The sequence below is a fragment of the Cygnus atratus genome, chromosome 2, assembly GCF_013377495.2.
Source record: "Cygnus atratus isolate AKBS03 ecotype Queensland, Australia chromosome 2, CAtr_DNAZoo_HiC_assembly, whole genome shotgun sequence".
Classification (NCBI taxonomy): Eukaryota; Metazoa; Chordata; class Aves; order Anseriformes; family Anatidae; genus Cygnus; species Cygnus atratus.
Window position 1 is genome coordinate 156181301 of NC_066363.1, and position 19901 is coordinate 156201201.

The following is a 19901-nucleotide window of genomic DNA, read 5'->3' on the forward strand; positions in this document are numbered from 1 at the left end:
ACAACTTTTCTCCTCTGATGCTCTGTACCCGTTAAATGCATACTGTGGGACTGCTCATCAAGTCACTTCTTTGCTGTCTCAATACTGAGCCTGGAAAATGTAACTGAAGCCAATCACGCAATTAAATTTGAGAGTGCCTAGCCATTGAAAACGTTGTAGCAGTAGTCTTCTAAAACACGTACAGGAAATTAAACAATGATATCATCAGTCTATGTATAACTTTTAATTCAACCTGCTGTACCAGCATACGCCAGGTAACTGCGTTCGTACTAATATAGGACCTGTCCCAGGTGCCAATATAGCACAAGGCTAATTCCCCTTATTGGGCTATCTTCTGTTTATTGGAGTCTTACTTTAAATTAGCTTTTCAGCTCTTCAGGATATGGCTTACTTCCTTGTATTTCTGCTGGTCGTAATAGCTGGTAATAAACAACATGACTAATATTTGGTGATAAACAATATTAGCAGCCTGCGCGCACCAAAACCATGTTTCAAGAGCAGCTAGATTATTTTATACCAAACCATTTGAAGGACAAAACAGATAACATTTGATTTCCCACTGCAAGTTGTGATTTAGATTTTTCTGACCAAGCACTGAAGACCAAAACCCAGAGCTTGGCTGCCAATTAGCCCTGCCCTGCACAGCATTTCCTCACCTGCAGCCCTTCTGCCCATTCATTTCATTTAGGACGTGTAACTGAAACACACGAGGCGGCGACGAGTTAAAAATAGCAGGAAAAAAAAAAAGCCAATTAGTAAGAAGTGCCACAATAACCTTTGTCAGGATAAATTTAATGTATAGGGCTCAGAGATAGTTCCTATGGCAACCAGAGGCACTTGCAAGGTACCATTAATGAGAAATGCAGTATCTGTCACACAAGGAACTAGATGCAGCAGCAGCCTGGCAGGCTATTTAAAGATACTGTTTTCCTCCCTGCCCCCTTTTCTTCAAAGAGCAGCAGGAAAATAAACTACTACTCAAGTAGCTTTATTATGTGTAATTTTCTAATTTTGTATTCTCTTACCACTCCTCCAGTCACTGAACTGTTAAGACCTCAATGTAAGCTTTATTCAAACTGAACAGATTGCATTTACGGCCGTAACCCACATTTTGCCTACTTTTTGCAAAATAAACTTCGCTTGCAACGTGTACAAAGCAGCAAGATGTGAAACGCTTCACGCAGGTACCCCAAAGATACAGTCACAGGCCCTACAATTAAAAAATACAGTTTCATTGTCTGCAAGAGACAGGCGTTGTGAAACTAAGACATACGTTCATTAAAATCTGCCTGCTTTGTTAACACTGTTCATCTGTTATTTTTACAGAATATAGTTGGAAATTATTTCAGATGTAGTTTCGGTATTTTCTCCAAATACACACAAACAAGGGTTCAGCGTGAACAGCTTTAAAACCAGAGGTTTCTCTATTTTATACACAAAGTCCACTTCCACTTCCAGTATGTATGAAAAACCATCACAAACGTGGACTGTCACTGCCACCACATACTCCTTTCTTAAAGACAAGCCTCCACTAACTTGGCACTATAACACCCGTGGAATAACACAGTTTGCATCAGGGCCTTAAAACATAGTAAATCATCCTAATAGTTTATTTTTCAGGATTGTGAGAAATAGCCAAGTGTGTGCAGCCGCAACTCCTTGATTTAGCATCACTAACTACAGGATTGGATGGAAAGGCTTGTTCTAATACGCTACCATTCTCAAAACCTGGGACAGCTGAAAGAGGTATTTCAGCTACGCCAGGATCACAGGGATGCAGCTGGTTTTTACAAACTGTCATTTACTGCTCTTACCCCACTTTCAATGCAGGTATGTTCCCTGAAACCTTGTTCTCTACACCATTTGAAGCTTCTTCTTGATCCAGTCTGGTTTCGTTCACACCAACCTGAAGAATCCTATTACAAGGATCTTCTTTCAGAGCTCAGAAAGTGCCGTGAATTATCATTATCATCATAATTATCATTATCAAACTGTACTTGATCATTTATCAATCCCAAACAGGCAGCTTTCATTTTATACATTTTGAATTAAATACTAAAATCTTTAAGTAATAAATCTCCTAAAATTAAGCACTCAAGAACACAGTACAACGAACTGATCAAAGGCAGTAAGGGATTCAAATAGGTTAAATGTGGTCCTGCCAAGCTTTTGCACTGGCATTAGCAGGTGTTAGACCTCCTTGAAGCTGCCAAAGCTCTGCCAGCTCACTGGGAGACGTAAAACTCGTTAACACCTTTTTGATATAAAAGATGAGGCTGACAACAAAGGTTCTCTGATGCATGTAAACCTGGAAGGAAAGTTTGGTGATCACCTGAGATGCTGGGGCCTCATTAATCAAAGGGAAAGATTCTAGCTGAGATGCATCCATGGCCAGGATTTTATAACACGTGCTTCACAGAACCTATTAAGAGAATTAACATTCTGCCATGCGCTCTGTGGAGTTGACATACATTGCAATTGGAACTGAAAAAAAAAAATAGACAAAGAATAAACATTTCAGAAAAAAATACAAATGACCTGGTAAACTGTTAAGCTGAAACAATTTAGAGAGAAAAAAAAAATACCTCTTGCAAACAATGACTCAGTAGATTCTTTCCAAAACCAAATTCGTTCCTGAAGATTTACATAGAGGAAAAATGATTTTAATTGTATTTTAATTGTGGCATGCAGCCAAACTAAACCTCTGGTCAAACTCTATTCTGTTATACCAGGTGGATCTAGTTTCAAGACATACATGAATTTATCCAAACTGCAATTTTTAGTTTTGTCATGTAACCTGTAATACTTTCAACTGATCCAAAAAAATGTTAAAGGTTGCTGTTCCTGTTTGTACACTGCTTTTCCCCTCTCACTTGAAGGACAGACTTGTGAATAGCTGACTGGCAACAGCACATTTCATGGCAAAGGTGACTCTGAAAGAAGAGAATAGACAACTGGGGATCAGAAATACCTTACAATATTTGAAAAATCTGAAAGCATATCTGCCATCAGTGAGAAAAATCTCTATTCCATCCCCAAATAATCTCATGTAAATACGCTCCAACCCACTCCCCGCTCCTCTCCTTAAAGCTGCACTTCAGCAGTGCAAATCTGGAATCAACTGCATGTGTCAGAATGCTCCAGAAACCTTCAGAGCAGAAGTCAGGAAGAGATCTGGCGACACAGCAAAACCTTCACCAAGACATAAATAATTTAGTTTGTGAGAGTAAGAATCATTAAACCAGTTTCCACTTAACCACCTTACCAATAGTTATAGCTGACAGAAAAACCTCAATCCCACAATTGTAAAAATTAAAAATAAAAAAACTACCAATTGTTTCACGGTATTGCGTTTGAATTAACTTTTATAATTCATTCTTCCATTTCTGATGTTTGCCAGCTTGCTTTATTTTTTATTTTGTTCTCAAGTCTAATAGCATCTACACTTCTCTATGCTCTTCCTACCATGCAGTCTGGCGAAGAACTTGTTAGCATTAACTTCAGTGAGCTTTCTCAGATGTGCTCCTCTGCTGCATGGATGATGGACGTCCCAGTCCAAGGAACGACCAGGTTAATCCACCCGAATATACTCAGCAACCTGAGATAAGCATGGGACTATGTGTAATTTCCACCCATTTCAATTCACTAGTTATAAATAGCATTAAACAAGAACTATTAAGATGCCAATAGCAGAGGTATCAGTAGAACAGAAAGAAAGAGGTATTAAATGTTAGAATAAAGAAAAGACTACAAAAAGAGGTATTGATAAAGAAAGGCATGAATATTTAGTTTAAACTCTTTGACTGGACATTCCTATTTTATAAACCCAACATTTAGGTATATTAAAGGTTTTTATTTATAAATAAACACGTTAGAGGATTAGTGTACTCATACCAGGAAAACAGAATTTCAAAAAGACAATCACCACCATACAGTCTCAGAATATGGTACAATATTGCAGAATGTGTAGAAAACAAGGTCAAATTACAGATACAATGAATGCTTTCAGCCATGTTTCTTTTCAAATTAAGAACAACTGGCCTAGAGTGAAATTCAATTTTCAGAAAGAAGTACAATTTTTAGAAAGTTTAATCTTCCCAAAGTACGAAACGAAGCTGCTGAAGAACTGCTTTTATACTTGAATGAGACAATGTGATAATGCTTCTTAACACTGGAAGGATTATAAACTTTAAAGAAAGGAACCAAAAAAATACAGTACAGTTCATGAGTTGTCAACCCCCAAGAAAAAATTCTATTCCAAATGGTGATGAAATATTTATGTGCGACACAAAGGCATTCTGGATTTAAAAAATATAATTTCAGTGGGAAATAATTTCCCAGAGAAGTGACAGTACCCTACCACGTGCTGATACAATGTCTGTTTAAAAGGATGGTTGGTTTGTATTCAACTCCTACTGAATGCTGAGCAGAGGTTTTCATAGATGTATGTATTAAAATCCACATCCAGTTCCTAAGAGGTGAAAGACAGCTCATCTGGGCTATTTGAAGCTATTCACTATTTAAAGTTTGGATTCTTTTTCCACCCTGCTCATCACTTTGGATTTATTAACTCTGAGTTTCATCTGCTATTTTATCACCTCGTCCTTCTGTGATTCCTTGCAGCTGGCCTCCCACTCTACAGCCCACGATTTACTCGCAGGGCACTTCCCAGCCCCGTGCTCGCTCCTTTTCCCACTCAGTTTCCATGAAGGCTGAGCAGCACAGGGCCCAGCATGGATCGCAGAAGGACTCCAACGATGACTTTACTTCTACAATTAACAAAATGATTATTCACTCCTCTGTCACCTTTCTCTTAACCAATTAATAACTCTCATTTCTTATCTCACAGCAGCTCAGATTCTCTATCAGCCTTTGGTGAGGAACGTTGTCATATGCCAACAGTTACATTAATTAGATCTTTCTTAACCACAAGCTTGTTAATGCCTTAACAGAACTTAAATGGATTTATGAGCTACAACTTCCATGCTTAAAAACATGTTTACTCTTTTCCAATTCAGCACACTTATCCAGTGCAGATGTACACAGAAAAAATGGAAAGAAACCTGTAATTAACCTTCTTTACAAGTTCCCCGAGGGTACGTACTCACGACTCAACACGTCAAACCTGGAGTGTTTCCAAAATGTTGCCATCTTTCATAGCCCGAAAGCACTATATAAGACAAGGAGTAATTTTAAAAGTGCAGATGTGGAGGCTTTAAACACACCTACAGCACTAGACAGAAATGACAGCACCACGGGATTCTGATTTAGAGTTACTCTACCTTCAGTAACGCTCCTTCTGAGGGACAGAAAATTAAACTACTCCAGTGATTTAATTTGAGAACCGACTATTACTCTTTAAAAATCCAAAGCTAGAGCAGAATTTTTCATTTTTACTGCCCTTTCCAACTGTAAGGAAACAAATTAGAAGCAGTATGCATCTTCCAAAACTGAGCAAATGTGCTTTGAAGGCCACGTTGTTGACTGAGAACGTACCAAGCCACCAAGAGGGACATCTCCCTTGGGAAGACCCAGCCACTGAAAGGGTGAGCTGGAGTGGAGAGACTAAGTGAACAAAAATAAGGGAAGATATTGGACTTCACACGCCGCTGCCTGCCAAGACTTCACGTAGCTTCTCCAGTGACTGCCAGGGACGGCAATCTTACAGACAGATTAATACTGAAGCTGACGGTACCTGAAATGAATGCATTTGAAACTCTTAGCCAAGAAATCAGGTTTTGTTACTGCTATTTAATCAAATTCACTTGTGGAAGTATCAGCATAAGCAAATATTGTGATACAACATGACAGCTATTTTGTCTTGCATGTTCTTATTTTGGCCTTCTTTCTTAAAGCACTGGGTATTTTTCAGTGGGGTGAGAAAGGATTGTTCTAACTTTCTGAAGGGTAAAAATTGCATTAAAAGGATAAAAAAAGAGAAAATAAAGACTCCGTTTCAAAGTTCTGAAAACACCTCTATGACAGGAAAATGGAAACATCGTAAAAAAGAGGCTTTATACAACAGAGCATTTACACAGCATCTTTCAGACTTCTTCAGATTATTATTTTAGCTTTTGGCTCCAGATAATGAAGGATGAAGGAAATGGATGTCAAGACGGAAGAATAAATTCAAACTACTGAGGCACTAATTCTGATTGACTTTTCTCTTTGAAGGAAAGACTCATAAAACAGCTATTTTAATTACACTTTTGATCATCTAAAATAAATTAATAGGAATTGGGTATTTTCATTTCCAACTTCAGGAAGCCTATGCCGTACCATCGTGATCTTTTGCAGAAGATCAGAGAGCAGGCAGAAAGCCAAATCAGTGCAACACTGAAGTGCAACTTTAATAAATCCTTTGGCTGTTAAACCAGACTAACTGGCAGCCATTCAAGACAATCTTCTTTCATCCCATTAACGCAGTCACCATGTCACCACTGCCACAAAACACAGCAAGTGCTCCTAAATACAGGCAGTGCTATAGGCTAAATTCATCTATTTAACTATAGATATCAATGTGACCTGGAGCTAGGTGTGACCTAGAGCTGTACCTGCACCCAAATGCTCCCTCCTCTACTGGCAGCAAGAATAAAAATGTCCTGAAATGTGTTTTCCCCTAAAAATGGAGATGATGGTTAATTAGGAAATGGACAAAAACTATTCAGTTCCCTTCACAGCTTGAACCTACAACCTATAAAGGTTCTACATCAAGATATCCTTCCCTCTGTATTTCCAAGTCTCCAAATAAAATAAGAAGTAATCAGACACACAAAGCAGGACCGTGTAAACGCACGCTACTTTCAATAACAGACTACTTAAAGTAATACTGGTCTGGAGGCCAAGAGCTTTAAATGTACACTGGCACTACGCCTTCTGTTACAGATGAAAAATAAAGGAAGAAAGGGTAAGGAAAGGGATTAATCCTCTGGAAGCAATAATAATAATGACAGAATAGGCCAAATGTTGGTAAGACAAAGTCGTAGAGGACAAGAGAAAGTTATAGAGGAACCAAGTCATATGGGCGCTTGCCTGGCAGGAACAACATAACACTGTTGGCTTTGGGAAGAACAAGCAAGTTTCCAATGAGCAGGCAGATTTTCAAATCGAAGAATATTTTAGGTTGGAAGGGACCTCTGGAGGACAAGCGGTTCAAACCCTCACTCAAAGCACAGCTAACCTGGAAATCGGCCACGAGATTCACGTCTGCAGCCCAACAGCATACAAGAAATACTTATTTTTTTTTTTACAAACCTGCTCTGATCCAGGCTGTTTCCTTTGCCCATCATAGCTTAGGTAGTGTTGTGCTCAACTAGGTTGGAAAGAATCAAGAAATAATCTCTTCAATAACAACATTTGCAGCCTACCTTGAGTTTACTCCATAAGGTAAATCTGACAGGATTTGGGGTTGTGTGAACTACATTAGTAGAGCTGCAGATACATCCCTCCCTACCCATCAGGGCTCGTCCAGATGGCGTCTCTTTTTTCTTAATGGTTGTCTATCATCATTTCTTTCACACCTAGGTTTCTAACTTGGACTTCACTGTAACAGTACATAAATACACGCATGAAAATTTGATGCGTGAAAACACAGAACTATAGGGTGAGAGACAGCAACGACCTATCTGAGTTGCGCTCACTACTGAGTAGGTTCAGGACAAAATACAAATTTTGATTAACTTTCCATCTCACAGAATTAGTGACAAACTTTGGTAGAAAAAACAATGTTTGTTAACACTACTGACCCTTCTCCTTCAAGTAGAAAATCCACTAAAAAACAAGAATAGACAACCCAGTTTTTTTCCATGGATTCATTTCTTCCCATGGATATTGCTGTTTTTCATTTAATGAGCGGACTAATTTCTAGTGAAAGGCTCATAATGGTCAGTCTTCAAGTCCACTTTTTTTCCATCATCCCTCAGTGCTGAAACATGGTCTTTCTAAAACCACAATACAAACCTATAGGCATCAACATGTGTGAATTAAGAGCAAGCACAATTTGATTTACAGGAAGCAGCATTTTTCTCCTGTTTAGCTTTTTGATCCATTCTTATCTACCAAAAGAAGTATTTCGAATTACGAATTTTCTTGCATTCTTCCCTTTTCTCCCCACATATCTTGCACAAAAATGAAAAATAAATGAAAAAGTACTAGCACTTCAGTCTTTTTCTTAATACACATGTACTTTGTTTGATGCCTCCACTTAGACTGCTAGTTACTAAGGACCAAATTCTGTTTCCCTCTCTAAGCATCTAGCATCCACAAATTTCAATAAATGAAGGGTTTTTCCCAAGTATTGATGAAACGAAGACAGGAAAAACCCTGGCTTCTCCTACAAAAATGCTCCTTTACCAAAAAAATAAAAAATAAAAATCTAAACCTGAATTCTGAAATCAATTGTTCTTTTTTCAAGAGAGATTTTTCTGAACCCTCGTTTCCTACAACCAGTGCTCTACTTATGATTTAAGGCATAAATAACGATAAATACCAGATTTGGATTAATTTACAGATCATCTAAAACTAGGATAAAAAACTCATACAATACCTGAGTGATATTTTGTATAGTGGCCAACCTATCTAACCATGTTTATGCTATACCATATTAAAGTTAATAAATCCTGTCAGAGACAAACTTAGCCTGCACTCACAAACCTCCTGTTCCCATAGCTGAGTACACACAAAATACTAGAAACAGCGTAAATTTGGTCTCTTAAGGCCAAGTCAATGTTCAAAGATGTTAGAAAAACTGCCATGCAGGCTAGATACAGCTGGTTTGTCGCTGACTTAGAAAAGCAGTCAAATCGCTTACACCTACTTTTGAGAAAGTGGGAATAGCAAAAAGACCTTATGAGGAGTCATACAACACCGAAACAGTTGCCTACCCAGCATAGCATCCTCCAGTTGCTGAAGTCAATACAATGAGATTTTCAAATGAGGCTGAAGGAAGAAAACAGCCTTGGAGTAGACAAATATAAGAAAGACTACCTAAAGGTACCTCTCTCAGTAACAACTAGACAAGAGGGGGTTTATCTGTGTTCCAAATTATTCCGGTTTTGACAAAAACAGAAATGCTAAATTCAAATGTTGATCCTAAGAAAGAGATGTCGATGTTTTCTCATCGACAATTACTGGAACACAGCACTTGAAAAAGTCTTCCTGTTGGAAGGTGCAGGAATTGCAGGCAGGTCTTTAGCCATTCAGCTGAGGACACCTTAGACAAAGCCAGGTCCTTTGCCTCTACTTCTCAGCAAGGAAAACTGGTTGATGATCTGACGTCTGAGGCTTGGAAGTCTCTTCATTTCTAGCTTTATTCACAGATAGCTCAAAGCCAAGTTTTTCCTGGTGTTCTCACCTCCCCTGACATTTAAAAGAAAGCCCGTATTTGTCCCCAGATTCGCAGAACACATTAATAAAGCCTTTTAACTTTTACTGCTTTTATCAAACTGAATTCTAGGTCTACATCACTTTGACCAGTTACCTGCATCTTCTAAGTGATCTCATCTTTCTTACATAGGTGTGGCCAGAAATGTTGTAATTCTCAACTACGGTTCCATATTTATATTTGCCTGTTCTGTTTTCTGATCACATTTGGTTTTTTGCAGCACCATGGAGGACTCGCAACCATCGTGTGATATCACCCACCACACCCTCACACCTTACCAGAGAAGCAGGTCCCTTTCACAGAAGGGATTTCTTCAGTGCTTTGACCACAAAGCAACCCAAATTTAAGTTTCTCTTTATTATGCCCTTTATTTCTCTGTATTTCCTTATTCTTATTATTTGCCAACCTATCATTTTTGCAGATCTTTTATGTAAAATCTCCAATTTTTGTGCTTTGAAATAAATATAAACATTAAAAGTGGACCATGATATTGATCTGAGCAGTGCTAAACACATCACCGCTCCCTACCCAAGTTAATATTTGGTATTAGTAAAAATAAATAAATAAAAATTGCAAGCCTTAACCACCTTAACTATGTATTTCACAACTGTCAAGGAAACAAAAACTATTACCCTGAAAACAGTAGGTGATTTTTTATGTTTTGGTTATTACAACCTTTGGTATTTTTTAAAATCAGCTTGAAGCGTCCTCAAAAACTTCCAGCTTGCCTTGTTTTTAATGTGAAGAGCTGGGGAAACTGCTGTGAAGTTTTAGCTTCCCTTGATGACAGCAAGGCCTTAATCATAGTGGCTTTGTCCTTAAAAAACAAACTATAACAGCAACATAAGGAAGACATAATTAATCTCTCATACAGACAAACATGCCCTGTCACAATCAAAAGCACAAATTAAACATTGACTTAGCAGCTGTGAGTAATAACAAGCATGATTTACTTACACATAGACAATACATTTATTAAGGGAACTTACTGATGGGTTAGAAATGGTAAGAATTTTTAAATTCTCCTACCCTTTGGAAGAGGACTTATTTCCAAATGTTTTCTACCGAAAATGCAATATACAACACTTCCATTCAACTGAAAGGTTTCATTGAAACATTGATAACTTAGTTCACATTTATTATAAACAGTTCTAAAAAAGACAGCAAGTATTTAACACCAGTCTGATTACCCGTTTCCAGAGTAATGCCACTTCCTCAAACTCAACATTTAGCGAATTAGGTCTAATCAGATATTCACAGACTTCACAGCTCAATTAACCGATGTATTTAACTAAGCAGCAGTCAATGGCCAATGCTCATTAAGTATGCACACAAAGAATTTTTTACATAACCGTATTTTTCATGGACAAAAACCACCATACTGTATGATGACGGGTATACAAATAAAAATCGCTTTTATTTTTTGATTGTCAATAGAATTTAACAAAAAAAAGTTTTTAAAAATAGCTGAGTCAATACATACAAAAGTTCATTCATCAAAATTGATAAAAGTCCTGCTTGACTTTAGTGAGTATTTACACAAAAGCTCACTCATTTAGCCCTACAGCCCTGCTAAAGGGCATGAACTGGCTACACAAAAAGAAGTCTGGTTTGCAATTCTTAATTTCTGATTATTGACTTTGCTGCTGTAGTATTTCTCTGCTACTTGGATGACCAATACGAGGATGCCCTCATTTATGATGGCCTGTAGCAGTGATACATCTATCCGACAGCCTCAAGGGGTATTTCCTATTCACAAGGAAATACAGGTCTCAAAAACTTTTGGATTTCGTTCTGTTGCCTGATCCTTTGCAGCTCCTCCATCACTGGCAGTGTTTGACCCTTTTTTCCCAGCCTGTTCTTACCCAGGTGCTGTTTGTTCTTCACTTCTCAACTCCTCACCCAGTCCTACTCCCCTGCAGTTCAAAGCCTTAATACTCACAGCCCTCACACCAAGGCCAAAGCCATCCAAAACCTCCAACATCTAAATGTGTTATATCTGTGGCCTCCAACTGTGGAGTCGCATGTACATAAAAGTCTCTCAAACCTCCGTTGTGTTGCACCACAAAGATATATGAGAGGATTCATCTAACTCAGACCATCACCTTGATAAATCTCACGCTGATGATGATGTTTGCCATTCCGGACTGCCAGACATACTGTGCACAGAATGGAAATGCAAAGGTAATGCAGGGGATGTTTTGCAAAATGAGATATCCTGGGGCACATAACGAGATAACATCTATTACCATAAATTATGAAGTGATTTACGCATAAATGAGGGTTGTCATGAAATTTGATTTTAATGGTTTGATAATCAAGTAAGAAACACAATAATTACCATACCTAAGGTTTTCAATAAATTAAAATCACTGCTACTGGCAACAGTTTTTTGTTAACGTACCTGATACAATTCCCTCCCAGAGCTGCCTGCTATATTCTTTAGGTTTCATTTCTGAATGCCACATCACCCTGATAAACAAGTTCAGTTTTACTGCTGACTGCATTGAAAACATTTCTAATTTACAGCAAAGCTCCATCACCAGTGTGCAGTCGACTACTTGAAGAAACAGCTTTGCAGCTGGGAGGCTCCACTGGTCTAGAAAGCTGAACTTTCCAATAGCAAATATAAGAGAATTCCCTGCAAATTCCTTCCCACTAGGCACAGGAGTGCAAATCTTATATCCTACAGTGACCGCTCCATAATACAGAAAGCAGAAACAACACAACAAAGGCTTCCGAGTTATTTTACTTTCTAAACATACAAAGGGGGAAGCAAAGATGCGAGCAGTGAGCAGGATGCAGCATTATCCTTCTTTGTGGGTTTGTTGGCAGAAAATATGAAAGGCTCTAGCAATGAGAACAGGAACGAAGAAAACAATTTCCTGCTATCTACACTTTGTCAGGACAGGAGATTTCAAAATGATGGTGATGAATGGAGGGATGGCAAATTACAAAAGGAACTGTGAGTGACCAAAGTAAGAGCTCGAGAAAAAGCTACAATTTAAATAAAAGTGGAATGGGGAAAGCATTAAGAATGAGGAAGGTATCAAGAAGGTACAAGCAAGGGGAAAAACAACTGGACTTGTCTGAACAGCCTCACTTCAAATATTACTCAAATATTAACAAAAAATCAATGTCAGAAGCTGGGAAAAATGATAAAAAGAGAATATAAGAGTAGGGCTTGTGGAAAAACATTGTGCATCTGGACTGAAAAAACTTGGTTCAAAAGCAAACACCTGTGAATGACAGTTCTATGTTTAAAAAGAAAGACAGAATCATAGAATCATTAAGGTTGGAAAAGCCCTCCAAGATCATCTGGTCCAACCATCACCCTACTACCAATGTCACCCACTAAACCATGTCCCTAAGCATCAAGTCCAGTCTTGAACCACTGCTCCAAAAAAAGGGAAGATCGTTGATTTACTTTTTTTTTTTTTGCATGATTAATAAAAGTCCTTTGCTAGAAATAGTTTGCTAATTTTAAGGCTCAGTATATGTTCCACCTAAGTTACTGTAGCAGATCCATCCGAATAAAAATTAAACCTCTAAGACAGGAGTTATATACACGGTTACGCATAGTAACAACTGTGCTTATCATTCAAGAAATAGATAACAAATGAGTTTAGAAGTGACAGAAAACTCAGTGCAACTTCTAAGCAAGAATAAAATGGTAAAATATTTTGCATTAAGATTAAACTCACTATCCTTGCAAGAAAAAGCTACAAAAACCACATTGATAAATGACTGTTTCAAAAGACTTATGGAACAGGTTTATATGCATCACAATGTAAAAATTTAAGGGTACTTAAATTTCAATTATTAAGCCTATAGGAAAAAACAAGTAATTCATTCAAGGAGATGCAAAGTAATTTTATAACCTTATTTGCAGCACTATTTATGTTTGTTATATAGTATCCTAAAAACTGGGAGCAAATTCCAAGCAGTCTACCAACTACAAAAATGATGGGAAACCGGATACAAAATAAATATGCACATTTTGGTGAGTATTTAACTTGTATTTTGAAAAAGAAAAGAATGGATTCTTTCTGAATAAAATAAAAAAATTAACAAGAACTGCATGTTACCGATATTTTTGTCCATTCCTTGATAAATAAAAACTGACAAAATTCAGCCTCATTTTGAGTTGATGTACTTTGCCCTTTGTCAGGATATTCCTGGTACTGTTACATATTCTGTATTTGTTTTTCACGGTTGCATACCTTCCAGTTGATTTGTTAATTGTTTTATTCTTTGCCAGCTCCACAATGTTCCAAAGGAAAACAGGCCCCAAATATCATCATTAGGGTAGAAATACATGGTATTGTTACAAATAGGACCCTTTTAATACTGAAAGGACTTACCGCTGACATTCCCCGGCATGCAGAATTAAATCTTCATTGTTCCTAGCACTAATGGTCAACTCGTGCTCTGTAGAATTGAAGACGTCCAGAAGTAGATGGCACTGCCGGGTGCTGTTCAGACAGGGGGGGAAAAAAGGAATATTGCAACTTCAATATTATATATATATATATATAGATAGATAGATATAGATATAGATATAGATAGATATATATAGATATATACATAGATATAGATAGATAGATATATATAGATATATCTAGATATATCTATAGATAGATATATATAGATATATATATATATCACAATATAACAAAATAAACATGTATACATAAAAATTTAGATGCATATAAGTATACGTATATTCACATACATATATTTTATACCCTACTCCAACTACATGAGTATCTTGTTCTTTTACTAGAAATAACCCTTTTTTGGTGACTGAAGCACTCTCCCCCTTACACCAACTACTTCAAGAGAGACAACTTTGTCCCTTTTGTAGGAAAGGCAAACACAGGCAGGCTTAGCAGAAATTCTTATATTCACCAGCTACCATCCTTCAAATCCAAATTTTCCTAGAAGCATTCACTATGAATATACCAACCGTGTTTCTGGTAAACCTAGGAAATAATACCAACAAAGCTGCAGAAAATAAACTTTGCTGAAAATTTTTATTCTTATTTGTAAGCTGTTCTTCCTTGTGAACCTACACACAAACAGCAGCTCTGAATGAAGATTACAATATAACACACATGCAACAAAAAAATCAGGAACAGAACCAGACAGTAAAATGCCAAATACAACCAGACAGCCCCAATAATGTTTTATCAGACCACTCGAATTCAAAACTTCCTCAGAAGCTATTTAACAGCAGGGAAATATCGTAGCCTTAAGCATCACTACAATTTAGCTTTAGCTATAAATGACTCTGAAGTTTAAATGCATGTATAACAGAATTAGGTGACTCGCCATTGGGAATTACAGAATGAAGTAGTATAGCCATTGCACAAAGGTTACAGATCATCACAACCCATGTAATTGCTACCAGAATCAATAAGTAGGGGAAAGTAACTTGTATTGAATGTCAGAAGTAAAAGCCATCAGCAGCTTTAATTTGAGAGGGAGTTCGCATGAATCACAGAATGGGTTGGGTTGGAAGGGATCTTAAAACCCATCCAGTTCCAACCCCCCTGCCATGGGCAGGGACACCTCCCACCAGCCCAGGTTGCCCAAAGCCCCATCCAGCCTGGCCTTGAGCACCTCCAGGGATGGGGCATCCACAGCTTCTCTGGGCAGCCTGTGCCAGGGCCTCACCACCCTCACAGTTAAGAATTTCTTCCTTATATCTAATCTAAATCTATAATCTTTTAGTTTAAAGCCATTCCCCCTTGTCCTATCCCTACACCCGCTGATAAAGAGTCCCTCCCCAGCTCTCCTGTAGGCCCCATTTAGGTACTGGAAGGCCGCTGTAAGGTCTCCCCAGGGCCTTCTCTTCTCCAGGCTGAACAACCCCAACTCCCTCAGCCTGCCTTCACAGAAGAGGTGAAGGCCTTCTTTGAGGCCCTCTTCTGGACTCGCCCTAATACTTCCATGTCCTTCAGGAGCTACCCCAAAAAAAGAAAGAGGGAAACAGCAGTAAGGTGAGAGCCGTCATGGCCATTCTGAGAAGAACACACGTACTCAAACCCCACAAGACACCGTTGTGTGTCTCAGGTAACCACGTACACTTCTGCTACTGCATAATAACTTCAAATCAACCCCAACACCAGTCATTCCAGAGGCAATTAAACTCTAGAGGCGCAAGACCTTAAGATCTTAAGATCTGTGATCACCTTTTCTACAGGTTTTCCGGTTCATAACACAACTCTCTTGTGAATATCAAGAGATCATTTCCAAAGCATCTACAGGAGGAACTGCGCTGCTGCCTGGCAAGCCCTTGAGATGGGAGCAGCCCTCCGACAAGCCCCACATGCAGTCAGGCACTCAATTGCAAGCAAACGCTGCCAGCAGACAGTACCGTGCCTCTAAGCAAAAGCAAAAAAAAAAAAAGGTATATGTATATATAAGGGCGGGATGCTTTTTTAGTATTTTTAAGGGTTTTCACTCTTTTGGGGTAAAGCCCCAGTGAATACCAAGTATAGAGAGGAATGCACAAAAGTAGCTGAGTGCCTGAAGCAAACACATCAAAACTCAAGAATTTCGACCAGGTAAGGAGCCCCAGCTCGCAGCAGAAACTCCCTGCCTTAATTAACAACTCACAAGAAAGAAATGACTGGAAGGGCAGGATTCGAGTCAGTAGCTAACCTGTTACCAGCCAGGCATGAAAAAGAGAGAAAAGGAAGCCTGGCTTCTACCTCATTGCTGGGAGAGTGGGACGAGACCTGTAAAGACGCAGGAAACTTCTGCCTCTCGAGGAGATGCTAAGATACAACCTGCAAGGGAGACTTTCAGGGTTGAGTAGGTTTACAAAGTTCAATGCAGAAGGAATTCTTTATTTACCCCATAGCAAAAATCAAACAATTGTCTGAAGTAACACTCAGACAAGCCCTGTGTGATATTTTTGGCAGGAGAACCAAAGTTTTGTAAATAAAACAATTGCTATGAATGTAAAGGCTCTATACACGATCATCAGTGCTTCAGAACAGGACACCATCATCCCTTAACACTAACATTTCTGAATAGGAACTCAGATTATGCAGGGAAAATTATTCATCATCCTGAGACTTTTTTCATCCTTTTCAAACACAACACGAAATTGGTGTGTAGGGGAATGTCCTTGTTGACTTTGAGTTAACTCTCCAGGGAAATCTTTAATAAAATAAAAATAAAAATCAAAGTTACAGAATAATTATGGTAATTTGAAAAATAAGAATAAGATACAGGTATAAAGAGCTTATAGCTAACGTTAAGACGGTAGGGAAACATAGCATTAGAAGTTCAGAGTAAATACGTATCAGTACCAAACCAACTACAAAAAAAAAAACAAGGACAATTTAAGGGTACAAAAATATAAGAATTGAAACAGCAAGCTTCAAATACTGGAAAAATGATAAACTAATAAATAACTAAAAAACTAAAATAAATACTGGACAAAGCATAAACTCTGGAAAATAAGATGTGATATAATAAAGTGAAAAAGGAAAAGCAAAGGAAAAAAAAACACACAAGTTGTTAAAAAGCAATTTGTTAAAGACCTGAAAAATGTAATTTTTTTTTTAACCATGTCACAATCAGTAGGACGGAGAAGAACTGATGATGTTGAGCTACAGTCTGGGTGAAAGTGAAAGTTTCAGAAAAACAAAGAAGTAGCAAGAAAGCCAAATTAATTCTTTATATCAATTTTTGCTACAGGTGAACTTAGAGATGACTGTCCTCTGCAAGACAGGAGCTAAAGGACCTGTATCAGTGTCAGTAAATGAGATTTTAGAAGTAAATAGTATTCATGCAAGTGTGATAAAGGAAATTCAGCATGAATTTGCTGAACTACTACATAAAAATCAAGTCAGTAATCTGTTGCTTTAACTGAGCTCTGTACAGGAGAAATTTCAAATGTCAGATTGTTTTAAGGATTTCAAGGCAATTGAGAAAATTAGCCATGGCCTCCATTTTTTTATTTTATTTTTTAAAGAAAAGTCTGTAAGCTTATAAAAAAATTTAAACAGAATAAAAAACACGATATAATATGATTTAATTACAGGCAATAGTAGCCTAGTGAAATTTTTGGCTGAGAAAAAACAGTCATATGCCATGTTTCCTGGACCTGGGAAAGATTATCTTACACTTACCCAATTTCTTCTTCATTTTCCAAGCTATCTACCACCATGTACAACCATATAATAGTTTATGCTAAAAGGTTAGTGGATTAGGAAGGGAGGTACAGGCTGAGTCACCGGGAGAAAATTCACTACTTTGAGTCCTCTAAATCTAGTTAAGAATGGTGAGTTACCTTCTTTCTTACCAGAGAAGGGAGAGAACCGTCTTTGCAAGACGTCACACAACTTGACGGGTCACTGGTAGCGTCCCAGTCTTTCTAGAGGTTTTGGATCATTCTGCTGACACTAATTACTTCTTAAACTTTGGGTCAAACACATCTACAAGTCATTTGGTGGGCTTGGATGCTTTTGTTGGGTTTTGCTTGTTTTTTCCCTCCAGAACATCCATATGGATAGCATGGTATCACCCCATATTAACACGCCCAATTAAACCTTCATCTAGGTTTGTTTTATTCCATATACTTACGGGCACAATATACCAAAGTGTAGGAAAACAGCATAAAAGAGCACAGAGCTTCCCTTTCCTGCAAAACCCGAATAAGCCGCTCGGACACTGCAAATACAACACGCATCTTTTCTGAACAGAATGATATACAAATTATTGCATTATGTTAAAAGCCCAAATTAAACCAAGATGAATTAAAGCTGGACTGGACTGCCTATAGACTCCAGGATAAAGAATACCAGTGCTTGAAAGGATTTTACTTTTGTTTCCGTCTAACATTCGGACTGCTAATGGAAAGGAAATAAGACTGGGTCAAAAAAACAGTTTCAGAGCCTAAGTGGAAAAATACTAAAAATCACATCATGAAAACATTTTCCATTTCAATTACCTTCCTTGTTTGTCTATTGTGTTTGCTTTAGAAAAATCTATGACGAATATCAGGTTCAAGATTCTCTTTCACATTTAACATGAAAGTCTGTAGCTCAGGAGGCTGTGCATGCCAAAACTAGAATTACAAAGGATGTTATTTTCACTTGGGTGATTTATTATCTGAAGGTCTCAGAGTAACATGCCAAATTAAGTCAATACTTATTTCAAATGCTGAAAAAGAATTCTTTTTTTTTTTTAATTGAAAAAAAGAGTTATTTCTACAGTGTCTTGGAGATTTACTGCATACATTAATTTCTGTTATCCTCCATTACAGAATCCAGGATGTAAGACAAACAAAAGTTAGTGACAAACTGTATTTTAAAAACCTTCCAATGTCTGTTCTGATGACAGAAATAGTCACAAAACTGGGGCTGTGGGAACTTAAGAGGCAATTATACTGTGATCTAGAAATTTCTTTCAGGGGTATTGCAATCTACTCTGAAATGACATCAGAGGATGCACTTCAGTAACATTTAACACAATATTAAAAAGCAGATGCAGCTATCACGCTCTAATGACAGCTCACTTCAGTGAATAATCGTGTTGCAGTTCTGTTTCTAGCTTTGTTCTGAAATCAGATGAAACAAGAAACACTTGGAGGGAGTTTGGCAAGTTATGCACATCCTGACTCAGCTCTGTTTCCCCATCAAGGAGTGTTTTCACACCTATACTTTGGTTTGCTTCTTTTATGCTTTCTTTAACCAGGCACACCCAACATCCCTGCTCAAAACGAGACACCAGAAAGTGAAGAGAAGCACTTGGAAATGATGACAGGCAGTGGCATGCTAGAAGCCAACTCAATTCTCCAAAATCCACTGATGAACGTGACCACTTCATACAGTACAGCAAAACAATGATCTACAGCATCGCTGCTATTACTATTGTGTTTTGAATAGAGCTTCTTTAATTCCATTTGTTTTTTTCCCTTGAAAAAATGAAGCTTTCCAAACTAACTCTAGATGATTAATTCAGAAGTTTACACATCTCACTGTTAAAAGGCCTTTTTCACATATTCCACGAATTGTCCTCATCTGACTTCTCCTAGTTGTAAACCTTTTCGATTATGCTAAATATTCCCAGCACATCTATAAATACTTGCAGATTTATGTTCTCACGTCTTCATGTGCCAAACCGTACATATTTAACATTTTGATCTCAAAAATCAATTCTCCCCAACTGTAAGCTCCTTCTTGCCCCCTTCCCCTGAACCCACTACAACATTACACGATTAGCAGAGTTTGGGGTTAGCGAGATGATTTAACTACTGGATCTAACCCCCCATGTGCCTTCCCTCAGTGAAATCTATACTGAGCTCAATGGTGTATGTATAAAGAAAGTATGTATAAAGAAAGGATATACTCTACAAAGACATCCAGTCTTGAGAACGTTAAAAAAAAGTTACTAAATCCATTCCTTGACAGGTTTTACAAATGGTTATTCAGCCTAATTGATCAAAAGGAGACCTTTACCTGTAATTGAGTTTGCCTGGTTTCTCTTTCATCCACTT

At 37.8% G+C, this 19901-nt stretch overlaps 1 protein-coding gene across 6 annotated transcripts in view; it reads right to left on the bottom strand.

Moving 5' to 3' along the window:
* Positions 1–19901, bottom strand: part of TRAPPC9 (trafficking protein particle complex subunit 9) — a 466059-nt gene that overhangs the window by 291020 nt on the left and 155138 nt on the right. For all 6 annotated transcript variants that reach the window (XM_035561675.2, XM_035561676.2, XM_050708965.1 and 3 more), the window contains one exon: positions 13747–13857. In XM_035561675.2, coding sequence (XP_035417568.1) covers positions 13747–13857 — 111 coding nt within the window. The remainder of the gene's footprint in view (positions 1–13746; positions 13858–19901) is intronic.